The 25,356-nt window shown below is 36.9% G+C and overlaps 1 protein-coding gene across 4 annotated transcripts in view; it reads right to left on the bottom strand.

Annotated features, from left to right (window-relative positions):
• Positions 1 to 25,356, bottom strand: part of Clvs2 (clavesin 2) — a 117,349-nt gene that overhangs the window by 62,956 nt on the left and 29,037 nt on the right. For all 4 annotated transcript variants that reach the window (XM_029482292.2, XM_029482291.2, XM_021175049.3 and 1 more), the window contains one exon: positions 23,231 to 23,405. In XM_029482292.2, the coding sequence (XP_029338152.1) occupies positions 23,231 to 23,356 (126 nt within the window). In that variant the 5' untranslated portion in view covers positions 23,357 to 23,405. The remainder of the gene's footprint in view (positions 1 to 23,230; positions 23,406 to 25,356) is intronic.

A 25,356-nucleotide genomic window follows, 5' to 3' on the forward strand; every position in this document is an offset into this window, starting at 1 on the left:
TTCTGGGCTAATATCCTCTTATCAGTGAGTACATACCATGTTGTGTTCTTTGGGATTGGGTTACCTCACTCAGGATGATATTTTCTAGTTCCATCAATTTGCCTAAGAATTTCATGAAGTCATTGTTTTTAATAGCTGAATAGTACTCCTAGTGTAAATGTACCACATTTTCTGTATCCACCTCTCTATTAAAGGACATTTGGGTTCTTTCTGGCTTCTGGCTAATATAAATAAGGCTTCTGTGAACATAGTGGAGCATGTGTCCTTGTTAAATGTTGGAGTATTTTGACTATATGCCAAGGAGTGGTAGAGCTGGGTCCTCAGGTAGTACTATATCCAGTTTTCTGAGGAACTGCCAGACTGATTTCCAGAGTGGTTGTACCAGCTTGAAATCCCACTAACAGTGGAGGAGTGTTCCACTTTTTCCACATCCTCACCAGCATCTGCTGTCACCTGAATTTTTCATCTTTGCCATGTTGACTGGTGTGAGGTGGACTCTCAGGGTTGTCTTAATTTTCATTTCCCTGATGACTAAAGATGTTGAACATTTCTTTTGGTGTTTCTCAGAAATTCCATATTCCTCAGTTGAAAATTCTTTGTTTAGCTCTGTACTCCATTTTTCAGTAGGGTTATTTGGTTCTCTGGAGTCAACCTTCTTGAATTCTTTGTATATATTGTACATTAGCACTCTATAGGATGAAGGATTGCTAAAGATCTTTTCCCCATCTCTTGGTTGCTGTTCTATACTATTGACAGTATCCTTTGCCTTACAGAAGCTTTGCAATTTTATGAGGTCCAATATGTCAATTGTTGACCGTAGAAAATGAGCCATTGGTATTCTTATGAAAAATTTCCCCTATGCCCATTTGTTCAAGGCTCTTCCCCCAGTTACTCTTATATTAGTTTCAATGTGTCTGGTTTTATGTGGAGGTCCTTGATGCTCTTGGATTGACCTTTGTACAAGGAGAAAAAAATGTATCATATTGCTTTCTTCTACATGTTTACTGCCAGTTGAACCAGCACCAGCTGTTGAAAATGCTGTCTTTTTTTCCATTGGATGGTTTTACCTCCTTTGTCAAAGATCAAGTGACCATAGGTGTGTGGGTTCATTTCTGTGTCTTCAATTCTATTCCATTCATCTACCTACTTTTCTCTATACTAGTAATACCATGCAATTTTTATCGCTCTTGCTCTGTAATACAGCTTGAGGTCAGGGATAGTGATTTTCCCCAGAAGTTCTATTTTTGAGAATGGTTTTTGCTATTCTGGGTGTTTGGTTATTTCAAATGAATCTGCAGATTTCTCTTTCTAACTCTATGAAGAATTGAGTTGGAATGTTGATAGGGGTTGTATTGAATCTGTAGATTGCTTTTAGCAAGATGGCCATTTTTACCATAGTAATCCTGACAATCCAAGACCATGGATTCATCTTCTGAGATCTTCGATTTCTTTCTTCAGAGACTTAGAGTTCTTGTCATATAGATCTTTCACTTGCTGGGACAGTTACAGCAAGATATTTTATGTTATTTATGAAGGGTGTTGTTACACTAATTTATTTCTCAGTCTGTTTATTATTTGAAGGCTACTAGTTTATTTGGGTTAATTTTCTATCCACCCACTTTGCTGAAGTTGTTTCTTAGCTGTAGGAGTTATCTGGTGAAGTTTTGGGGGGTCATTTAAATATACTATCATATCATCTGCAAATACTGATATTTTGACTTCATTCCTCTCCAATTTTCCCTTTGACATCCTTTTGTTGTCTAATTGCTCTGGCTAGGATCTTGAGTACTATATTGAATAGGTAGGGAGAGAGTAGCAGCTTTGTCTAGTCTATGATTTTAGTGGGATCGCTTCAAGATTCTCTCCATTTAATTTGATGTTGGCTACTGGTTTGCTGTATATTGCTTTTACTATGTTCAGGTATGGACCTTGATTTCCTGTTTTCAATAGCTGACTGTGAGCATCCACTCCTGTGTTTGCTAGGCCCCGGCATAGTCTCACAAGAGACAGCTATATTTGGGTCCTTTCAGCAAAATCTTGCTAGTGTATGCAATGGTGTCAGCGTTTGGAAGCTGATTATGAGATGGATCCCTGGATATGGCAGTCTCTAGATGGTCCATCCTTTCATCACAGCTCCAAACTTTGTTTCTGTAACTCCTTCCATGGGTGTTTTGTTCCCAATTCTAAGAAGGGGCATATTGTCCACACTTTGGTCTTCATTCTTCTTGAGTTTCATGCGTTTAGCAAATTGTATCTTATATCTTGGGTATCCTAAGTTTTGGGCTAATATCCACTTATCAGTGAATACATATTGTGTGAGTTCCTTTGTGATTGTGTTACCTCACTCAAGATGATGCCCTCCAGGTCCATCCATTTGGCTAGGAATTTCATAAATTCATTCTTTTTAATAGCTGAGTAGTACTCCATTGTGTAAATGTACCATAATTTCTGTATCCATTCCTCTGTTGAGGGGCATCTGGGTTCTTTCCAGCTTCTGGCTATTATAAATAGGGCTTCTATGAACATAGTGGAGCATGTGTCCTTCTTACCGGTTGGGACATCTTCTGGATATATGCCCAGGAGAGGTATTGCTGGATCCTCCGGTAGTACTATGTCCAGTTTTCTGAGGAACCGCCAGACTGATTTCCAGAGTGGTTGTACCAGCTTGCAATCCCACCAACAATGGAGGAGTGTTCCTCTTTCTCCACATCCTTGCCAGCATCTGCTGTCACCTGAATTTTTGATCTTAGCCATTCTGACTGGTGTGAGGTGGAATCTCAGGGTTGTTTTGATTTGCATTTCCCTGATGATTAAGGATGTTGAACATTTTTTCAGGTGCTTCTCTGCCATTCAGTATTCCTCAGGTGAGAATTCTTTGTTCAGTTATGAGCCCCATTTTTTAATGGGGTTACTTGACTTTCTGGAGTCCACCTTCTTGAGTTCTTTATATATATATTGGATATTAGTCCCTTATCTGATTTAGGATAGGTAAAGATCCTTTCCCAATCTGTTGGTGTTTTTTTTTTTTTTTTTTGTCTTATTGATGGTGTCTTTTGCCTTGCAGAAGCTTTGCAGTTTCATGAGGTCCCACTTGTCAATTCTCGATCTTACAGCACAAGCCATTGCTGTTCTATTCAAGAATTTTTACCCTGTGCCCATATCTTCAAGGCTTTTCCCCACTTTCTCCTCTATAAGTTTCAGTGTCTCTGGTTTTATGTGAAGTTCCTTGATCCACTTAGACTTGACCTTAGTACAAGGAGATAGGAATGGATCCCTGGTATGAAATCTATTTGATCATGATTGATGATCCTTTTGAAATGTTCCTGGATTTTGGTTTGCAAGAATTTTAGTGAGTATTTTTTAATCGATATTCATAAGGGAAATTGTTCTGAAGTTCTCTTTCTTTGTTGTGCCTTCCTGTGGTTTAGGTATGAAAGTAATTGTGGCTTCATAGAACAAATTAGGCAGTGTTTCTTCAGTTTCTATTTTGTGGAATAGTTTGAAGAGTATTGGTATTGGATCTTCTTTGAAGGTATAATACAATTCTGAACTAAACCCATCTGGTCATGTGACACTTTTAATGACTGTTTCTATTTCTTTAGGGCTTATGTAACTGTTTAGATGGTTTAACTGATTCTGATTTAACTTTGGTACCTGGTATCTGTCTAGAGAGTTGTCCATTTTATCGAGATTATCCAGTTTTGTTGAGTATAATATTTTGCAGTAAGTTCTGATGAATTTTTTTATTTCCTCAGTTTCTATTATGTCTCCCTTTTCATTTTTGAGTGTGTTAGTTTGGATACTGTCTCTATGCCCTCTGGTTGGTCTGGCTAAGGGTTTATCTACCTTGCTGATTTTGTCAAAGAACCAGCTCCTGATTTGGTTGATTCTTTGTATAGTTCTTTTTGTATCGATTAGGTTGATTTCAGCCCTGAGATTTCTGCCATCTACTCCTCTTGGGTGAATTTGCTTCCTTTTGTTCTAGAGCTTTTAGGTGTGCTGTCAAGCAGCTAGTGTATGCTCTCTCTAGGTTTTTGTTTATTTGTTTGTTTGTTTGTCTTGTTTTGGCACTTAGAGGTATGAGTTTTCCTCTTATCACTGCTTTCATTGTGCCCCATAAATTTGGGTGAGTTGTGCTTTCATTTTCATTAAATTCTAAAAAGACTTTCATTTCTTTCTTTATTTCTTCCTTGACTAAGTTAGCACTGAGTAGGGCATTGTTCATCTTTCATCTATATATGGACTTTCTATTGTTTCTGTTGTTATTGAAGACTAGCCTTAGTCTGTGGTTGATCTGACAGACTGCATGAGATAATTCAAATCTTCTTATAAATATTGAGTCCTGTTTTGTGACCCATTTTATGATCAGTTTTGGAAAGAGTACTATGAGGTTCTGAGAAGAAGATATATTCTTTTTTTAGGATGAAATGTTCCATAAATATCTGTTAAATATTTCATTCATAACCTCTTTTTTTCAATTTTTTAATTAGGTATTTTCTTCATTTACATTTCAAATGCTGCCCTGAAAGTCCCCTATACCTTCCCCCCATCCCCCATCCCCTACCCACCCACTCCCACTTCTTGGCCCTGGCATTCCCCTGTACTGGGGCATGTAAAGTTTGCAAGACCAAAGGGTCTCTCTTCTCAATGATGGCCAACTAGGCCATCTTCTGCTACATATGCAGCTAGAGACATGAGCTCTGGGGGTACTGGTTAGTATATTGTTGTTCCACCTATACGGTTGCAGACTCCTTTAGCTCCTTGGGTATTTTCTCTAGCTCCTCCTTTGGGGGCACTGTGTTCCATCCAATAGATGACTGTGAGCATCCACTTCTGTGTTTGCCAGGCACTGGCATAGCCTCACAAGAGATAGCTATATCAGGGTCCTTTCAGCAAAATCTTGCTGGCATATGCAATGGTGTCTGTGTTTGGTGACTGATTATGGGATGGATCCCCGGGTTCTTATTTTCACTATGCTATTATTTTCTTATTTTCACTATATCTTCTATAACTTTTTATTTTCTATATTTCCATAACTTCTTATTTTCTATAACTTATTATTTTCACTATATCTCTCATTAGTTTCTGTTTCCATGATCTGTCCACTGAAGAGAGTGGTGTGTTGACATCTCCCACCATTATTGTGTAAGGTGCAATGTGTGCTCTGAGCTTTGGTAAAATTTCTATTATGAATGTGGGTGCTCTTGCATTTGTAGCATAGATGTTCAGAATTGAGAGTTCATCTTGATAGATTTTTCTTTTAACAAGTATGAAGTGTCCTTCCATGTCTTTTTTTGATAACTTTTGGTTGAAATTCAATTTTATTTGATATTAGAATGGCTTGTTTCTTGGGAGCATTTGCTTGGAAAAAAATTTCCCAGGCTCTGATGTAGTGTCTCTCTTTGTCAACAAGATGTGTTTTCTGTATGTAGCAAAATACTGGGTTCTGTTTATGCATACAGTCTATTTGTATATGTCTTTTTATTGGGGAATTAGTCCATTGATGTCAACTGATATTAAGGACCAGTGATTGGTGCTTCCTGTTATTTTTGTTGTTAGAGGTGGAATTATGTTTTATGTGGCTATCTTCTTTTTGGTTTTTTGAAAGAAGATTACTTTCTTGCTTTTTCTAGGATGTAGTTTCCCTCCTTGTGTTGGTGTCTTCCATCTATTATCCTTTTTAGAGCTGGATTTATGGAAAGATATTGTGCAAATTTGGTTTTGTCATGGAATATCTTGTTTTCTTCGTCTATGGTAACTGAGAGTTTTGCTGGGTATAGTAGCCTAGGCTGGCATTTGTGTTCTTTTAGGGTCTGTATGATCTTCTTGCTTTCATAGTCTCTGGTGAGAAATCTGATATAATTCTAATAGGTCTGCCTTTATGTGTTACTTGACATTTTTCCCTCATTGTTTTTAATATTCTTTCTTTGTCTTGTGCATTTGGTGTTTTAATTATTAAGTGAAAGGAGGAATTTTTTTTCTGGTCCAGGCTATTTGGAGTTCTGTAGGCTTCTTGTATGTTGTTGGGCATATCGTTCTTTAAGTTGGGGAAGTTTTTTCTATAATATTGTTGAAGATATTTCCTGGCCCTTTAAGTTGGGAATCTTCCTCTTTTCTATACCTATTATCCTCAGGTTTGGTCTTCTGATTATGTCCTGGATTTCCTGGATATTTTGGGTTATTAGCTTTTTGCATTTTGCATTTTATTTGACTGTTGTGTCAAGGTTTTCTATGGTATCTTCTGCACCTGAGATTCTCTCTTCTTCGTTGTATTCTGTTGTTGATGCTTGCATCTATGACTCCTGGTCTCTCTCCTTATTTTCTATTTTCTTGATTGTCTCCCTTTGTGACTTCTTTTTTGTTTCTGTTTTCAATTCAAAGATTTTGTTCAATTCCTTTACTTGTTTGATTGTGTTTTCTGGTGATCCTTTAAGGGATTTTTGTGTTTCTTCTTTAATGGCTTCTATTTGTTTACCTGTGTTTTCCTGTATTTCTGTAAGGGTGTTAATTATGGTCCTCTTAAAGTCCTCTATCATCATCATGAGATGTGATTTTAAATTTGAGTCTTGCTTTTCTGGTGTGTTGGAGTATCCAGAATTTACTGTGGTGTGAGAACTGTGTTCTAATGATGCCAAGTAGCCTTGATTTCTATTGCTTATGTTCTTTCACTTACTTCTCACAATCTGGTTATCTCTGGTGTTAGCTCATCTCACTATCTCTGACTGGAACCTATCCTTCTTGTCAGCCTGTGAGCCTGTGATCTTAGGTGTGTCAACACTCCTGGAAAACCAGTTCTCTCTGGGTGAGATTTGGGTATAGAGAGCAATGCCACTGGTTTTGCTCCAGGGTGCTAATGGAGACTTGAAGGATTCTGTTCCCAGCTCCTCCTTGGTTCCTGTGCCCTGTAGTCTCCTGGTAGGTCCCTCTTTGGCCAGTTATTGGAGCAAAAGTGGTTGCCTCACCTGTGAACTACGAACATAGGAGTGACAGCATTCCTGGAAGACCAGCTCTCTCTGTGTGGGAATTGGATACTGAGACGTATGCCACAGCCTTTGCTTTGGGGAGCAGATGGAGACTCGAAGCAAGTTCTAAAGTTTTAATATTAAGTTTTCTATTTATGTTAGCTTATTAATGCAAAAAAGTACATAGAAAAAAACTGTTAAAGCATGCAAATGGTTATTTTTGACTTAGCAATATTTGATCATATTTTAGGAAAGAAATGATGTTTTAGAATTTAGTGTTTACACTTGAAATAGAATTGTATCACTTTAATCTCTTCCCTCCCACTAGCTCCACTCTTTCCCCCCTCCCCAGCTCTACTTCCTAAAACCCTTCGCATGTCCTTTCATACTTAATCTGATAGCCTCTTTTCTTGATTAATATCGTTACATATATATGTATAAATAATACAACAGCCACCTGCTGAGTACACATGTATTGTTGGTATGTATACAGCTTAAAGGCTGACCACTCTGAATTGGATAACCAATAAAAGGTCTCATCCCTGGAAAAGGCCAATTTCTTTTTCCCAGTGTTTGTTGGTTGTCTGTGGTTCTTTGCTTTGGGGTGGAATCTTGTGAAATTTCCTCACTTCTATGTTACTATGCCAACAGAATTGCTATAACTTAGTCTTCTTTTTGGAGCCATTTCTTTTTTATTTCCAAATATTTTTATCAGGTATTTTCTCCATTTACATTTCCAGTGCTATCCCAAAAGTCCCCCATACCCTCCCACCCCACTCCCCTACCCATCCACTCCCACTTCTTGGCCCTGGCGTTCCCCTATACTGAGGCATATAAAGTTTGCAAGACCAATGGGCCTCTCTTTCCAATGATGGCTGACTAAGCCATCTTCTGATTCATATGCAGCTAGAGACACGAGCTCCAGGGCGTACTGGTTAGTACATATTGTTGTTCCACCTATAGGGTTGCAGATCCCTTTAGCTTCTTGGGTACTTTCTCTAGCTCCTCCATTGGGGGCCCTGTGATCCATCCAATAGCTAACTGTGAGTATCCACTTCTGTGTTTGCTAGGCTCCGGCATAGTCTCACAAGAGACAGCTATATCTGGGTCCTTTCAGCAAAATCTTGCTAGTGTATGCAATGATGTCAGCGTTTGGAGGCTGATTATGGGATGGATCCCCGGATATGGCAGTCTCTAGATGGTCCGTCCTTTCGTTTCAGCTCCAAACTTTGTCTCTGTAACTCCTTCCATGGGTGTTTTGTTCCCAATTCTAAGAAGGGGCAAAGTGTCCACACTTTCGTCTTCGTTCTTCTTGAGTTTGGAGCCATTTCTAAGAGATTGTTTCACAGAAGAATTTTTGTTATCCTCACAAATATATTTCTCTGAAAATCCACAGAGTATAAATATATTGGGCAGAAATTATTTAGAGCTTAAACAAGTGCAATGTAAAGATTTTCTGCAAATCTTTTCCTCAAGAAATATTTAATCTGAACAATTCAGTTTCTCTTTCAATACTAGGTTTTAATTCTCTTTCTCAGTTAGGACTCAAACTCATTATTTTTGTCTAAACCTCTGCTTTATTCCATCATCTTTAACCCATATGGGTTCTGAGTACTCTGGCAAGCCCTTGTTTCTCCTTTATTCAAGGAATGAGAGGGGGATTAGTATTAAAAAGGTATGGGACATCAGTTTGTAAAAAGGTAAGTGGCAGGCAATAGAAAAATCTACTTATCCCTTTCAAAAAAAAAAAAAGTCAAAGTGGCATGTCACAAAGAATAATGTGACAGGAGAGAAATAGATAGGAAATAATGTAGACAAAATGTGTCCTGTCATTTTGCACACTATGTTCTGACCAGGGCTATGTGGACTTCCATCATCTCTATGGTAGGCTGGGACACAAATCTCTAACTTCAGGCTAGAGAAATAGTTCAGCAGTTGAGCGCATGTATTATCTTTGCAGAGGGCCTGATTTTTGGCTCCCAGAATTCATGTTGGGAGACTCTCACAACTGTCTGTCTGTCTAGCTCCAGGGGATCCTATGCTCTCTTCTGGCTTCAGTGAGTACCTGCACTCATGCACATATACACTTACATGCACAGACACAGAATGATGCATTCATAAACATATTGTTTTATTTTGTAAAATATCCCTCTTCCCTATTCTAAGGAGGAATGAAGTATCCACAAAAAATAAAATAAAATCCCTCTTCCTGAGTGTAAGTATAATGAAACCCTGATACAATAAATGACACATTAGGTTGTCCTTATCCTTTTTTAACCTTGTCAATTACGCTCACTATGTTTCTTTCTTCTCTTTCCTCTCTTTAAACCCTTCTAATACCTCTTCCCACACTCCTTCTAATGTATGGCCCATGTTTTGTGAATTATTATTACATATGTGTGTGTATATAAATGTATATATATATATGTATGTATGTATATGTATGCATATATATATATATATATATTCTTAAATGTAATCTACACAGTCCATAAACTGTTACTTGTATGTACGTTTTTAGGACTTACTATTAGGACCAGACAACTACTCATAATATAAATTTTAAATTAAAAGAACGTACTATTTTACCCCATCAAATCAGATTCCTTCAGCTTATCTTTCTTGCCCATCTTAGAACATTTCCCATCAGATTTCTTACACTCATTGTGTCCATGGCGCAATGTATGAATGCTTATTTAATTAACTTATAAATATAAAATTTCTTCCTATCCCTCCTACATAACTCCTACCATCCCACAATCAAAGTACCTCTTCTTCTTTAACCACTGTTGTTAAATAGACATATAAATAAATAAATATTCATCCTTTGTCAAATCATCATATAACCATTATTTTTTTATTAAAAGAATTAGCTCATTTTTAACCGGCATTGTCAACACTTTCCAGAATTTTCATCTGTGCATCATGAGCAATATTTGTGAGTAATTCCCATCAACAAAATATTTTATTGTGTTTCAAAATATTTCAATAACACAAGAATGTAACCTATAAACAGAGCAAAAGCACATGTGTCTTAATAAGATGCTATCTGCTGCCATTATTCTATCTTTAACTTATTTATTTCTTTTGTAGCTATATTATTCTATCTGTGCAAAAAAAGTCCTATTTTAAATGGTGTAATAGTTACTGGACTAAATTCAATTCTCCAACCAAAAACTGCTTAGCATATGCTGAGTACAATATTAGAATGATATTTGGCATTTTATATATGTCTGGAGACTTCAAAATCAAGCTTTCTAAAAGATGTGTGCTTTTTTTCCCTACTGTATATTTGGATTTTTGCTAATCTTATTTCTTGAGGTCTTGTTGTGACTTTCTTTGGGCTGTGAGTCTGGACGTTAGCCACCATGATGATAACATTGGCATGCCCAAACACAGTAAAAATAGCCTTAAGATGACTAGCTGAAGCTGTCTTCATTTTACTAATTAACTCATCAAATTATGCTAATACTTTCACATAGAAACTAGCTTTTCAAGCACAGCACATTGTATAGTGATTTGTTAAATGGTGTTTTATTCTGCCATTCTATACCATGATTGTTTAAAATAAAGTAACTATGATTTTAAAATACTTAATTCTAAATGGTACAGTCTGGGAAAGCAGAAAGCAGGAAAAATAAGATTTCGTCATTGCCACTCTGATGCATCACTTTTCCCACTCAAATCTATCTATCTATCTATCTATCTATCTATCTATCTATCTATCTATCTATCTATCTCTATTTCTCCTGTCTCTCTTAATATATTAGCAGCATAAACATGGCATGTTTTACATTCATTTATGTCACATATGTCATATTCCACTTAACATTATATGTAAAATTTCCCATAATACCTATAAATTCTTCAATCAAGATCCTCAACATGAAAAGAGCATCTATTATATCTCAAGAACAGAACTAATTATAGTCAGGGAAAATATAGGGTCAAAGATGGAGCAGAGAGTGGAAAAAATAGCTGGCCAATGACCAAACCAACTTGGGACTCATCCTATGGACAGACACCAATCCTTGACACTATTACAAAGCCATGTTGTGCTTGCAGACAGGAGTGTAGCATAGCTATCCTTCCAGAGGCAGTAGCTAGTAGCTGACTGAGACAGAAGCAGATTCCCACAACTAAACATTGTACAGAGGTCAGGGACCCCTAAGGAAAGTTAGGAGAAGGAAATAGCAACCTCACAGAAAGACCAACAGTGTCAACTAACCTGGAACCCTGGGACCTCCCAGAGAATCAGCTACCAACCAAAGAGCATACATACACTGGTCCAAGACCCTGGGTACACATGCAAAAGAGGGCTGCCTTATTTGGTCTCCTGCAGAGTCTTGATGCACCAGCGTGAGTGGATATGGAGAGGGCATGCTCGCAGAGTTGAAGGGGAATGGAGCAGGAAAAGGAATCCTTTGAGATGGGACCAAGAAGTGAGGCAGCATTTGGGATGTAAATACATAAATAATTTTTTACAAATCAGTAAATAGTTAAGTAGAGAGAGAGCCATCAAACAGATACAACAAAGGCCTCACTGATACCACAAAATTCTCTGGGCTGGGATCCTTCAGGGCTTCTCAGATGGAGGAAAGGAGACAATGAATTTGTATTTCTATAATGTTCTGACTCCTTGTGATTGTAGACTCCCTAGGAATATAACCTCTGAGAAAGTTCCCTTTAAACATGACTTTTGAAAGAACCCAGGTTAACCTATCTGCACTGATCTAATATATATCTGGCCACTTTGCAATAACTCTCTGTATACTAGAGAGAAATCTGAGAACCTATAGCGTTATGCATATATCCAGCCATTTGTGACACTCCACTTGTTTTGCATAACAAGCTCATTCCTTCTATAATAGCAACCACAGTGCTTTTACTTTTTCTTTTTTTTTTTTCTACATTGGAATTTCGAAAAGAAGAATGTTGTGCACAACTCAGCTTTCACTAAAGTTACTGCTTTCAAAGACTTTCCTTCTTGCTATGTATTTCCCCAAAGACAAGTGAGATGAGCTCCAAGATCAAGTGAACATACCACATACCATGAGTCAACTTTCAGATACCCCCAACCCACTTTTTTTCAATTTTCTTGTTCCTATAAGTTCCACGTCTAAATGTAGATAGAAGATTAAGGTGATTATGTCCCAAGATATGAATGTTACTTTGGCTCCCATGTTCAATTGCCCTTGAAATGGCCTTGTAACTCCCTTATTCTAGTGTACTTTGATATAAAATGGCAGTGGATCTATATAAAAATGGAGGTATCAATTAGATTGTATAGAGTCTCTTCCTGATGTCACAGGGATGCATTACTTCTTCATTTGTAACAGTGAGCATCCACTATTTCAGTTATAGCAAAGAGAATGCCATAGACAACGTGTATACTACTTCCAAATCTGACTTGTGGGATCTGTGACTGTTTTTGTTGTTGTTGTTTTCATTCAAATTTAAGCAACTTACAAGGTTAATGACTGAAACTGAGCAAAGTCACTGGAAAGCTCATGCAGAAGGGATGGGGGGAATGAGGAGGAAGAAATCCAGGTCATTGACTCAAGAGCAGCACCATCTGTTGATCACAAATGCCTACAGAATTCATGTAAGAGATAGTTGATATATGTACATAGGTTTGTCAGGTTAGCATAGCCAGCATGCAGCTAAGTGCCTTTCTCTCATTTATCATTTCATTTCACTGTGGGATTTTAAAATGCAACCCACTTCAGACTACAGAAACACCATATGATTAGTTGTGCATCAAACATTTCCCAGGAATAGCTCCAAGAAGGCATTTCTCTTATGACTGTATCCTGGCATCTTCAGTTATAGAAAAGAAAGATAGGCACTTTGGGGGAAAATGGCTCTCAAAACAGTGACAGTGAGAGATGGGGTATATTTTAACTTCTAGAACAACCTTAAGAGAACAGAACCAGAGTGGTATTCATCAACTAGGTAACAATCACCACCTCCAAGACTGTGGCAATATCATACCAGAATTTTAAATATAATGAAAATAAAATAGCATTTTAGTTGACATTTCAAAAGATTTTAATTAAGTTCCCAAGAAATAAAAAACTGAAAAGAAACACTGAGTATAAGTTTGAAGACAAAGTGTGTAAGTCTTATTACTACCTGCAGTTAGACCTGAAGCCACTAAAGTAGTAAACTAATATTTAAAACTATATGAGGATGATCATATTTAGCATTGTACTTGTGTGTATGCATGTCTCTGTGTGATCGTGTTTGGGAATGCAGGCATACTGATGCCACAGATGATGGAGGTAGAGGACAACATCTGGAATCATTCCTCACACTCACCTTGAGATAGGATCTCCTGTTTTCACCTAGATGACTAGACACCAAACTTCTAGAGGTTCTCTCTTAAGTTTCCCATATCATTTCATGGCTCTAAACCACAGTGATCATGCTGTTCATCCAGGTTTTATGTGGATTCTGGTGATTCTCCCATTCTGGTCCTCATGTGCATAAAGCATGTTACCCATTGAGCCATCTCCCTAGACCCAGTGTCAGTAGCCAAGAAGCTAATAACTAGCAGGTGATCTTCCTGAGATTGTCTCCCTCAGATTATAATAATCCACAACAGATTAGCTCCCATATGCAAGGACCAGGAGAAAATCATTTTAGGAAAAGTTCCTGCTATTAATATTTTCCTGTTGTTATTAATCATATATGACAATCACTAGGTATTAGCACACCCTTTTGAGCATATCTCTGCAGATCTATGAAGATGTACTGTCTTGCAGTAATGGTATATAAACAAATGGATGTCTTTTCAATTCTTTATGACAATTCTATAAGAATCTCTAAAATTATATCAGTATTTGTTAAGCTCTGTTATAATGGGACTGCTGTTAGGTCTGTTCTGATAGTCAAAACTGCAATGAGAACTCTATCACTCTCCCATGTGTCACCAGTTAATTGCTTCTAGATAGTGACTTTCTACTACTCTGAGCACATTCCAAGAGGTTGTAAAAACCATTAACCAAAGGTCATAAAGAAGGAACTAACAATTTATTATAAGTGCTAAGACAGAAGATAAAATATTGACTGAGTTTATCTATACAAAACTTCAGTAATACCTTAGTTTTGGTTTTTAACTCTTGATGAACCTGTGGAGTTGTGGCAGGTGATGAGTGTTTAGACAGATAAATACTACTAATGGACATTCATGTAAATGTGTACTGTTTTAAACTTCTTATTTGATTTATGACTTGATTTTCCGTGTGAACTTATGATTAATTTTTTACCATATGATCATTTATTCTGAAGATGTATAAGTGCTGAGGACAAAGAAGGGAGACAGAAGAATTTTCCCTTATCCCCTTTATCCATTCATTCTGCTTTTTCACATTTTCTTAGAGAGCTCTCATAGGAAACTTTTACAACTTAAAAATAAATGCTAGAATCACTTTTCAAAGTGTCCCTTTTTCTTCCTGTGACTTGTACTAGCAGAGTGAAAGAGCAGCATAATTCCTGCAAAGATAGAACAAAGGCTACTTCATTCCTGACTGCTAGGCTATAAGAGTTAATCTGGCTTTTAACCCTCAGAATAAGCAAGACGGTTTTTCAGAGTTTTTAAGACCTTATCATCAGCATTCAGTATAGTTAGAGAGCTAAATGTCCAGAGACCATCAGTCTTTAAAGCCACACCTAAATCCTACTCTGTGTCCTATTTCAAGCTTCTCCAGGCCTGGAGGACCCTGGAACCCTAGCATTTTATAGCTTTAACTTGAAGATACTGATAAAAGTGAGGTTCTTCTTAGAGGAATAAATGCCCAATGCATCCATGTGTATGCTAGAATGAGTAAAAGAGAAACTACATTCACTCATCTCTGTCCTCTGGCTCTAGAGATATCTAAAATCAGGCAAAGAAATGAAATTCAGAATAGCTCATTCATTGCTTGAGTTCTTGGTAGAGAATTGTTTTCTTTCCATTCATCAACACCTCAATGGCTCAGAAAAAAAGTATAATTTCTTTATATCCTTTTTGTAGCTTCAATGGCTCAAGCATTTGAAGGTAAATGAAAATAACACCTTTGTCAATAGTTGAAAGAAGGCAGGTATCTCATTTTATTGATAATTACTACTATTCTTTTATTAATGTCTCAACCCCCCCCCCAAAAAAGATGAGTTAAGTAACGCTACAGCACACACCTTTGTGTTTGTTCATGTCTAACACCTATGTACCCACAACTAGATGTATTGAACATATTTTTCTATTAAACCTAAGAAATGGATAACAGGTTGAATACAGTAAAAAATGTAGTGACCACACACAGGCATACAAACATACACACACAAACACACACACACACATGTATGTATATACAATAATTGTGTCCTAGTGTCTTGTCAACTCATTGAACTGAATTTATTTATGTTCTATATGCCTAATATCAGGTTTTAAGAGTAACCCATGACCTACTTCTGAAAATTAAGCCTTTCAGCCAAAACATATTCTCATCACAAAACTGAGAACCTTCAGTATTTCATTCATTTTTTTTTTTTTAGGCAAAGTAACAACTTCCTGCAAGGAAGCATATTTATCTCAAACAGCTATGCATAGATTAGGAAAATGTGACTTTCTTTATATTGCTCTCATCACTGTTTCTCATTATGGTTCCATCTGTGCACACAAAATGTAGAAGTAAATATTCCTCCTACCAGGCTGTCTGAATGAATACAGATTATAAGGCTATGTGGTCATTTTCAAGACAGGTGTCATTTCAGGACTGTTTAGTCAATGCTGCCTTATAATTCAAAAGTAGTTTGCAAGCAAGAGATATCTACTATTGTCCAAATGCTGCATGCCTGAAAACTACTAATAGGTTAGAAACCATCATAAGGAAAAAAGGTAAAGCAGCCTATAGGTTTACTCTGAAGCCCTAAGTCCATCAACATCAACTGTTTCCTTTTTCTATTCTTCCTTGGCCTCTTCAAACATGTGCATGCACACATGTGTCTTAATAGCTACCCACATTAACATGAAGGATTTAAATTATTAAATAAGCTAAATCTACAGTAAAATTAATGGAACTCCTCCAATCACTGGCCTTCAACAGTGATATTCCAAATCACTAGCATGTACTATGATTTTGACAACATTCCCTGTGTAACTGGGCTTCCAAAGAGTCATAATCAGGATGTGTAGTGGCAGTGCTACACATGAATATTCCTTCTGCATGAATGATCAGAGCTCTCTGAGTTAGCAGGGTCCTTGAGTCAAATGAAAGGGCTAGTGAATTGAAAATGTAATCTTTATTCTTTCTCAAGTCCTACTTAATAAGGAATTTGGAGTATCTGGCACCATACTAGGTACTTTAAAATAGTCCTACATCTGAGTTTTATGTAGCAATAAAAGACCTATTGAGCCCCTTGACACAGCCAACCCCTTTTCTAGCCAGCCTGTCTTGGATACATTATACAGTTGGAATTAGGGGATTCAAGGAAAACTGTGAAAGAAAAATCAGAAACCCAGCAGGATAGTACCAAGGAGAATAACAGACAAGCATATCTGAAAGGCAACAAGAAGTACTTGGAGGAGGAGAACACATTTTAAAATTTTTACAAATTTGTTTTTCAATACTAAAGAAGTTTCCAAGAGAATATTAGATAAAGAGAAATAAAATACATTTTAAGAGAACATTATCATTTCACTATGAATTCAAAGACTGAATGTTTCAGGCATTTCAAACATTTTATGCTTAATTGGCTTCCTAGGAAGGTACCTTAAGTTTCCAAGTCACATTCATTTAATCTTTCATTGATTTCCAATGAGACTTCCTGTTTCTATGACTACACTAATCAATTAGCTTCTTGTAAATTGTCTTCTCTTTCTCTCCAAAGAAATCTGAATCTATTATCCCTTCAAACAGAGTTAATGGTACCCATACTTATTTTAAAAAATGCACTGTGTTGGGCAATAAATTTGATGCCTTTTGTATTTTGAAAATGTAGGCTATTCTTTATAGGCAAAGCATACAAAACCTCCTTTGTACTAAAACTAAATGTCTTGTTAGTATATAGTGGTGTTTATAAAAGGTATCTTGGAAACTAACAAAAAAAAATCCCTTCATCTTCATGCTATATCCTAGGGAAATTAGTCAGCAGGCAATCAAGGAGGTTTTTTTACTAAAGCACAGAAAATGGATCTGCCAGTGAACATCAATAAAGTACAAAAACATAGTCAGTCGTTTGTGACTTAATTAGAAATGAACAATATCTGTATGATGGACATTTCACTTATATTTAAATGTGAAGATTGGAGGTTACTTTAAGCTAGTTGGTATCTCTTAGACTCAACCCAGGAGTCAACAATAATAACAGCAAACAACCCTTGGGAAAATCATTGATGTGTAGATACAGATAATCTGATACTACATATCAGCTGAAATATGTGACTAAGTGCCTTAAGCTCACTGCAGTGAATAAACTTGACTGACTAAGGTATAGATTGGAATTTCTCAAGATCTGGTTTCTTGTACTTTGACTCACATGTCTTCTTTTACTCAGAAAATCTTCCCAACATAGAAAAGTGATAAAGGCATTCCTTTGCCCCAAGTCCCTTCTATCTAGAGAACCAAAAAAGTCTTTGGTTGAATGGCATAGCTTGAAGTCTTCTATCCCAGCAATTCAAACCTTAACCTTCCTTCCCGAGCTCATCTACCTCAATTCACTTCTTATTGCAGTCACATCAGAATGGATTCACTATATATTTGTAACTCTCACTAGCTCTGTACTGTCCAAAATATTTTCTGGATATCTCCTAAAAGTCCCTTTTTGTCCTTGTTCCTTGAGCAAATTTTGCACAATCTTCCAGGCCAACACTGTCTTCACAAACATCACCTTTTCAGCTATGGCTGGAGTGCCTACCTCATCAAATAACAAAATACTAAACTGACCCAAAGTAAATCATCTCAGTCTGTTTTCTGCCTTTCTAATTGAAAGAGTGTTTTATTTATATCCACTGTGAAATTACATAGAAGCTGTTTAACCACAGGGAAGAAACATTAAAAATGTAGTTATTTATATACAACATGAAATCCAAAGTGGGGGAAAAAAGAGACTATTCAGATTCCAAACATCAATCAACTAGAGCTTCTCAGATTGAGGAATTACTGGATTTCTCAATCCTCAAATTTCTCAATTCTCAAACGTCTCAAAGAGGAAACAGTCCACACTGATAACTGAAAAAAAAATGTTCCTTGAAAACTCAGCTGATCCACACTGACTTTAGCTGACATACCATCTGCTAGGTGTATAATAACACTTTAAATTGGTGTATATACCTAGAGTGAGATTCAAGCAAGGTAAATAATTTCACAAGTACTTGATGTGTGGCAGGGCAGCCATCTGAATCTAGCTCTGTTTGGCATCTGAGCATATCCTGCATCCACCCTTACTTAAGCTCTCTGGGTTGACCTTGTCCTGTGACTACATGTGGACCTATGCTATTTTCCATGTATCTTTATAAATAGATGAGATCTTAACTCTATCCAGGTCACTCAAAATAGTGTGCTTCAAAAAAAAAAAAAGTGAGCTGGTGATATAATGACACATTTTACAAATGACTCAAGAGGGAGGGAAACAGGTCCTCTTCAAAACAATGGCATCCATTAATTAATGGAATTAAAATAAATGTCCCATTGTCCATTGGGCTTACTTGAACTCGTTTTATTTTTTCAACATATTAGAATATTATTTATATTCATCTAAGTAAAACTCACATTATAACAAAATTGCAGTATACTGTTACTGAGTTACTAAAACGGTTTACATTTCTTAATGGCTATGATGGATTTAGTTGGTGGGTCTTACTGCTTTGGTAGTGGTAGTGTTCTTATTATTAATGGTATATAACAACTTATTTGAATATATCACAATGCTCATTAATAGTTTTATCCCTCAATAGTAAATGCAAGCTTAACTAGAGACTTAATTTTAAAAGTCAGATTTTGTTACTTCAGTCAGTTATCTACTGATCAACCATAAACCCAGTTGTGTGACAATGAAAAAGTTTTTGAAATCTTAGAAAACAGACACAGGTTAAGTAGCAATCAATTTGGACTGAAGATAATTTGAAGTTATAGCTTGGTGCCTCGTGTGCTAGTTTGAATGAGATGAATGAGATATCTCCCCAAGGCTCAGATATCTGAGTGTTTGATCTCACTTGGTAGTTTGGTCATGTTTAGGAGGAGGTGTGCTACTGGAGAGTCAAACTTTATTGAGAGTTTAAAGTTTCATAATTTCATTTTCTCTCTGCTTGACCTTATGGTTCAACTTATGAGTTCTCTACTTTCTGCTCAAGTCACCTTGCCTCCACTCTTTCATCACAGACATTTAAACTATAAGCCTATATAAATTCTTCCTCCCATATGTACCTCAGTCATGATATTTTATCTCCGCAATAGAACAGAAACTCATAAAGGGTATCAAACACATTCTCAAGAAGATATCCTTTCAGCTGGGCACTGGTGGCGCATACCTTTAATCCCAGCACTTGGGAGGCAGAGGCAGGTGGATTTCTGAGTTCTAGACCAGCCTGGTCTATAGAGTGAGTTCCAGGATAGCCAGAGCTACACAGAGAAACCCTGACTCAAGAAAAAAAATAAATCCTTTCTTTTAAGATTTCTGTTCTTTTAATACAGTTGTGAATTAGGATATTTTTGGCCTGCTTACAGAGTGTACATTTTGGAGAAAATAGGTCACTGAGAAGCGTATAGAGAATGAAGAGAAGGAGGTCCCATATGTACAGTAGAAACCTCTTCAGGGAATAGAGATCATTTCCCTCTTTAGCCACAAACACAGATTTAATATGACGCTAATTCCAGTTGAGCTCACACCAAGTACTTAAAACACTTAAAGTTCTGACAATAGTCATAAGAATGAAAACTTCTGCCGGGCGGTGGTGGCGTATGCCTTTAATCCCAGGACTTGGGAGGCAGAGGCAGGTGAATTTCTGAGTTCGAGGCCAGCCTGATTTACAAAGTGAGTTCTAGGACAGCCAGGGCTATACAGAGAAACACTGTCTCGAAAAACTGAAAAAGAAAAAAAAAAGAAGAAAAGAATGAGAACTTCCCTCAAATCACTATGCTGTTTGCTTTGCAACAATGACTTATGAAGTTATTAAAGGGATTCCCATCCTACACATGTTGGATGTAGTATGAGTTCCCCATCATTTCCATAACTGAAGGCGTACTCCAGCTTCCATACAAATAAAAATGAGACCCATGCTAAAGATAAATAACAATTTGGTGAGGTGATCATTCATTCTATGTTTTGTGGTAGTTTAGGATAACCAGTTTTCTTCTCAAGTTGAAGAACACTTTGTGGATCGCTAAAAATGGTACAGGATGCAAGGTAGGCACATGGGAGAGCATGCATTATGCTTGTCCTCTCTCAGTTCTTATTAACTGTCTCTGGACAATAATAAATAGATAAGACAGTGGCAAGGCTGACTCACCAAGTGCAAATCAGGACTCTTGCTTTAGGATAAAACTATGTGGAGAACATCGGTTTTTCTAAATGTGGACAAAGGCAATCCACAAACCTGAATTAAATTTGGTTAAGGTGTCCTGCAGCTGAAAGGGGGCACCCATTGTTAAAAGGAAAGTGGTCAGCAATTAAACTGCCAGTAAACACCAGAAAAGATCAAATGAGATACAGATTGTTTTGCTTTATTTACCATTTAAAGAAAGTGCAGCATCTTTCACTGGGGAATATTAAGTTATGATTTGTTATTTTAAAATAAAGATATTCTGATTGATAAAATGTTAACCTGAGTATGTCAAGAATGTGTGTTGGGGCTACAGGAAATAAATACTAGTAATATCATTTCGGTGAACTTATAAATGTTCCAGCTCAAAAACCAATTCTAAAAATTATGCAAGTAGAATACAGTAGAAAGAAAGAGAGCAGTAGGAAATACTAAAAGTTAAAAAAAAACTTACCAAGAGCAGGATTATGCATGCATAATGCTTATAATGATTTATTTTCCAACTTACAATTCCTAACAAGTTAAATAGTATTCCCAAGGAAGGTGTATCATTATTGCATAAATTGCATATCACAGCTCCCGTTTACCAACAAAGAGATAAAAACTAATAACTCTAATTATGTGTAAAGAAATGTTTCAAAGCAAATATTTCTATACTTTAAAGTGCAGAAGAGTCACTGATGAATTTTAGTTAGCATGATTCGATCTCAAATTCACTAGTTTAATAGTCACTAAACAAAATTTTGTTAATTTGCTAACATAACAGAAAATAAAAATGAAACAACAACATCAACAACAAACAATCCTAAATACTACCACATCAAAACCAAAAAAGTAAAGTTTTATGTTCAAGATAGCAAGTCAAAAATCTCTATTTAACCCTCATAGTCATGTGTAACTATAGGCCTTTCTATGACCACTGCAATTCCCAAATAATGACACAAAGACTGTATTTATTTATAAGCCTTAGCCTTATAATTAGGCATTGTTTCTCACTTTCTTGTAACTCAAATATCCCATTTATACTAATCTAAGTCCTGCCACGTGGCTAGTTAATTATGTCTCCTTCTTTCCCAGCCTGTTGCTGCTTCTGTGTTTGGCTGGAAAAACCTCCCATGCCTGACTCCCAGAGTTCCTATCTCTTTCCAGAAGTCCTAGCCTCTCCTCCCTGCCTTTGTTACAGGCCATCAGCGTTTTATTGAACCAATCAGAAGATGAGAGAGGGAGTATTTACAAAATAGGATGTGTCCATATGAACAACAAAACCAAAGTTCTGTCTGCAGTCAACTCTGTGGGCACAGAAATCAAAAAATAAATAACACAATGACAGTCTTTACAAAGTGTACAATACCAGTCTTATATGTACAATACCAGCACTTATATGTCCACATAAAACAGGCACCTGCTGACAGCAGATGCTGGCGAGGATGTGGAGAAAGAGGAGCACTCCTCCATTGTTGGTGGGATTGCAAGCTTGTACAACCACTCTGGAAATCAGTCTGGCAGTTTCTTAGGAAATTGAACATAGAACTACCGGAGGATCCAGCAATACCTCTCCTGGGCATATATCCAGAAGATGTTCCAACCGGTAAGAAGGACACATGTTCATAGCAGCCTTATTTATAATATCCAGAAGCTGGAAAGAACCCAGATGCCCCTCAACAGAGGAATGGATACAGAAAATGTGGTACATTTACACAATGGAGTGCTACTCAGCTATTAAAAAGAATGAATTTATGAAATTCCTAGGCAAATAAATGGACCTGGAGGGCATCATCCTGAGTGAGATAACACAATCACAAAGGAACTCACACAATATGTACTCACTGATAAGTGGATATTAGCCCATAACTTAGGATACCCAAGATATATAATACAATCTGCTAAGCACGTAAAACTCAAGAAGAATGAAGACCAAAGTGGGGTCACTGTACCCCTTCTTAGAATTGGGAACAAAACATCCATGGAAGGAGTTACAGAAACAAAGATTGGAGCTGTGACGAAAGTATGGACCATCTAGAGACTGCCATACCCAGGGATCCATCCCATAATCAGCTTCCAAACGCTGACACCATTGCATACACTAGCAAGATTTTGCTGAAAGGACCCTGATATAGCTGTCTCTTGTGAGACTATGCCGGGGCCTAGCAAACACAGAAGTGGATGCTCACAGGGCTCCCAATGGAGGAGCTGGAGAAAGTACCCAAGGAGCTAACGGGACCTGCAACCCTATAGGTGGTACAACATTATGAACTAACCAGTACCCCGGAGCTCTTGACTCTGGCTGCATATGTATCAAAAGATGGCCTAGTCAGCCATCACTGGAAAGAGAGGCCCATTGGACACACAAACTTTATATGCCCCAGTACAGGGGAACGCTAGGGCCAAAAAAAAAAAAAAAAATGGGAATGGGTGGGTAGGGAAATGGGGGAGAGGGGGGAGGGTATGGGGGACTTTGGGGATAGCATTGGAAATGTAATTGAGGAAAATACGTAATAAAATATATTAAAAAAAAAAACAGGCACCTGCAAGATATCACAGACCTTCCCTATTAGAAGACCCACATCCTGCTTTCTCTTTGCTTGTTCTTTGATTGATCATTATTTAATTATTTCCTTTACAATTTGTACTAAAAACCTATAAACTTTTGGTTAGGGGTTTTTATTATTTCATAAGATACCCAATACCTAACAAATAAGGCAAGAACCATACAGGAGATAAAGAAACAATAGCAGTGGTGTACTCTTACCTGAAGACCTTCAATTGCAAGTCGCAGCATGTTTGGAGTAAGCTTAGAAGCTTGCTTGAAGGTGAAATTACTCCAGTCTATGATCAAAACAAATCCGTTTACTTGAAGCTCTGGATCTTCAATCATGGCTTCTAAAGAAAGTAAGATGGCACGCAAAATATCCACCAGTGTGTACCTATCAACAAGAGAGAAGTATTGAGATAAATCTAACAGCTACATTTCATAACCACTTGGATAAAAATTATTGAGGCTTTATATTTGGGTGGAGTTTGGGGGAGTTGTTACTGCTTTTTTGTTTGATTTGAGAAATTTTTAGAAAACTAAAGATTCTCTTTAAAAAGAACTTAAGATTTGTTTAGGGAATGATTTTTAAATTGGATTTTAAGCAGAGATTGACTTAAATGGACCATGAGAACAAAGTAGAAATTAGCAGGTAAGAGTTGTAGCAGTGAATCAGCAGTTATGAAGGTTACTAGTATGTACTTCACTTGCAGAAGAGCCAAGTTCAATTCCCAACACCCATGTCCAGTGGCTCACAACATTCTGAAACTTTATTTCTAGTGGAATCCAATGGCACTGGCCCATAAGCTGTACTGATTTAACATACTGCTTACCACTAAAAAGTATATACACAATTTAAAATAATAAAAATAAAATTTAAGAATGAAGTATATACTCTACCCATACAAATAGCAATGCTTTTGAAAACACTACAGCTAATTTTCCTCTAGACCATTACATAGTTTTCTAAAATCTCATTTTAACTACCTCCAAAAGGAAGCATCACACTTTCCATTAAGGATTCCTTAGAATATGTGCACTTTGTTTGGTCATACAATTGCCATTCCACATGTGAAGAAGCATGCATCTGAGCAGTCACTCAACTGAGAATCAAACACAATCTGTAAATGTATAAACCATGTATGGAAACTTTTTATCACCCAATAAACATAACTATTTACATACCTTTTGTATTCCATCAGTCATGACAAATTACCAAGAGATACTTAGAGACACTAATCTATACAATGAGAAGCTTAGAAATTATACACATATACAAGTGCACACATATATAAGTACATTGCCATTTTAGAGAAGAAAAAACTAAGCATCTTCAGATATTGTTGTCCATGAAGAATGTTTAAACCAATGCTCAAAGAACACTGAATAATGTCTTAGCAAAATGGTAAATGCTGAGACCTTCAGGACAACCCTTAAGGTTGAGAAAAGAACTCTAAAAACATGAGTTCAAAAATACATAATTTCTCAACTATGCAAAAATATAAGAATGCAATATGAATTTTATAAGCTGCTTCATAGATCAAAAGGAAGAGAAGGCAGCCACACTGAGTCAGCCTGTCAGAAAGATACAAAAACCTGTCAGAAAGATGCAAAAAGCCTGTCAGTCTGAAAGATACAAAGACAGGCAAATACAAATGCAGGCAGATTCCTGAGTTCAAGGTCACCCTCAGATACAGTGTGTAAAGGTATGGTAGGAATGGAAATTTTAGGACAGGCTTCCACCCAGCTAGCTTATTGTCAGTGCTTAACAGAGGCAGGCAGATCTCTGAATTCTTTGGCAATGTTAAAAAAAAAAAAATGTGTGCTTACTGTTTCCTATGAATTAAGGGGCTAGGATCACAAGATGATGATTCATAGGATAATGAAAAGGAAACATGGAGTAAATAACTGGATTGATATTTAAAATAAAAGACTCTGCTTATGATCTATAAGAGATAAGCTATCCAGAGAATGTTTTAGAATAACGAGAGAACTGCTTGGAGAACTATCTTGAGCAGAACATAGATAGAGAGAAGATATCCAAAGAATATTTTACAATAGTAAGAAATAACTGCTTGGAAAAAAATAACTGTCTTGAGCAGAACATAGAGAGAGCTGTCTGGAGATCTCCAAAGAAAGAAGATCAGAGAAAAGGAAAGCAGGACAGAGAGAAAGCAGGATGGAAAGATATCTAAGGCAGAGCATAGGCCACTAGCTTGGAGCCACAGTTTGACTTTGAGTTATTTGTTTTGACTGCTCCCAGATAACCCTTCTCTTCAAGCCAAGGCAGTCCTTGGTAACATACCACAACAAGATAAAGGTGACATATGAAAAACCCATATTAA

Source organism: Mus caroli, unplaced genomic scaffold (genome assembly GCF_978045245.1).
Source record: "Mus caroli unplaced genomic scaffold, Mus_caroli_1 scaffold_9, whole genome shotgun sequence".
In the NCBI taxonomy this organism is placed as follows: Eukaryota; Metazoa; Chordata; class Mammalia; order Rodentia; family Muridae; genus Mus; species Mus caroli.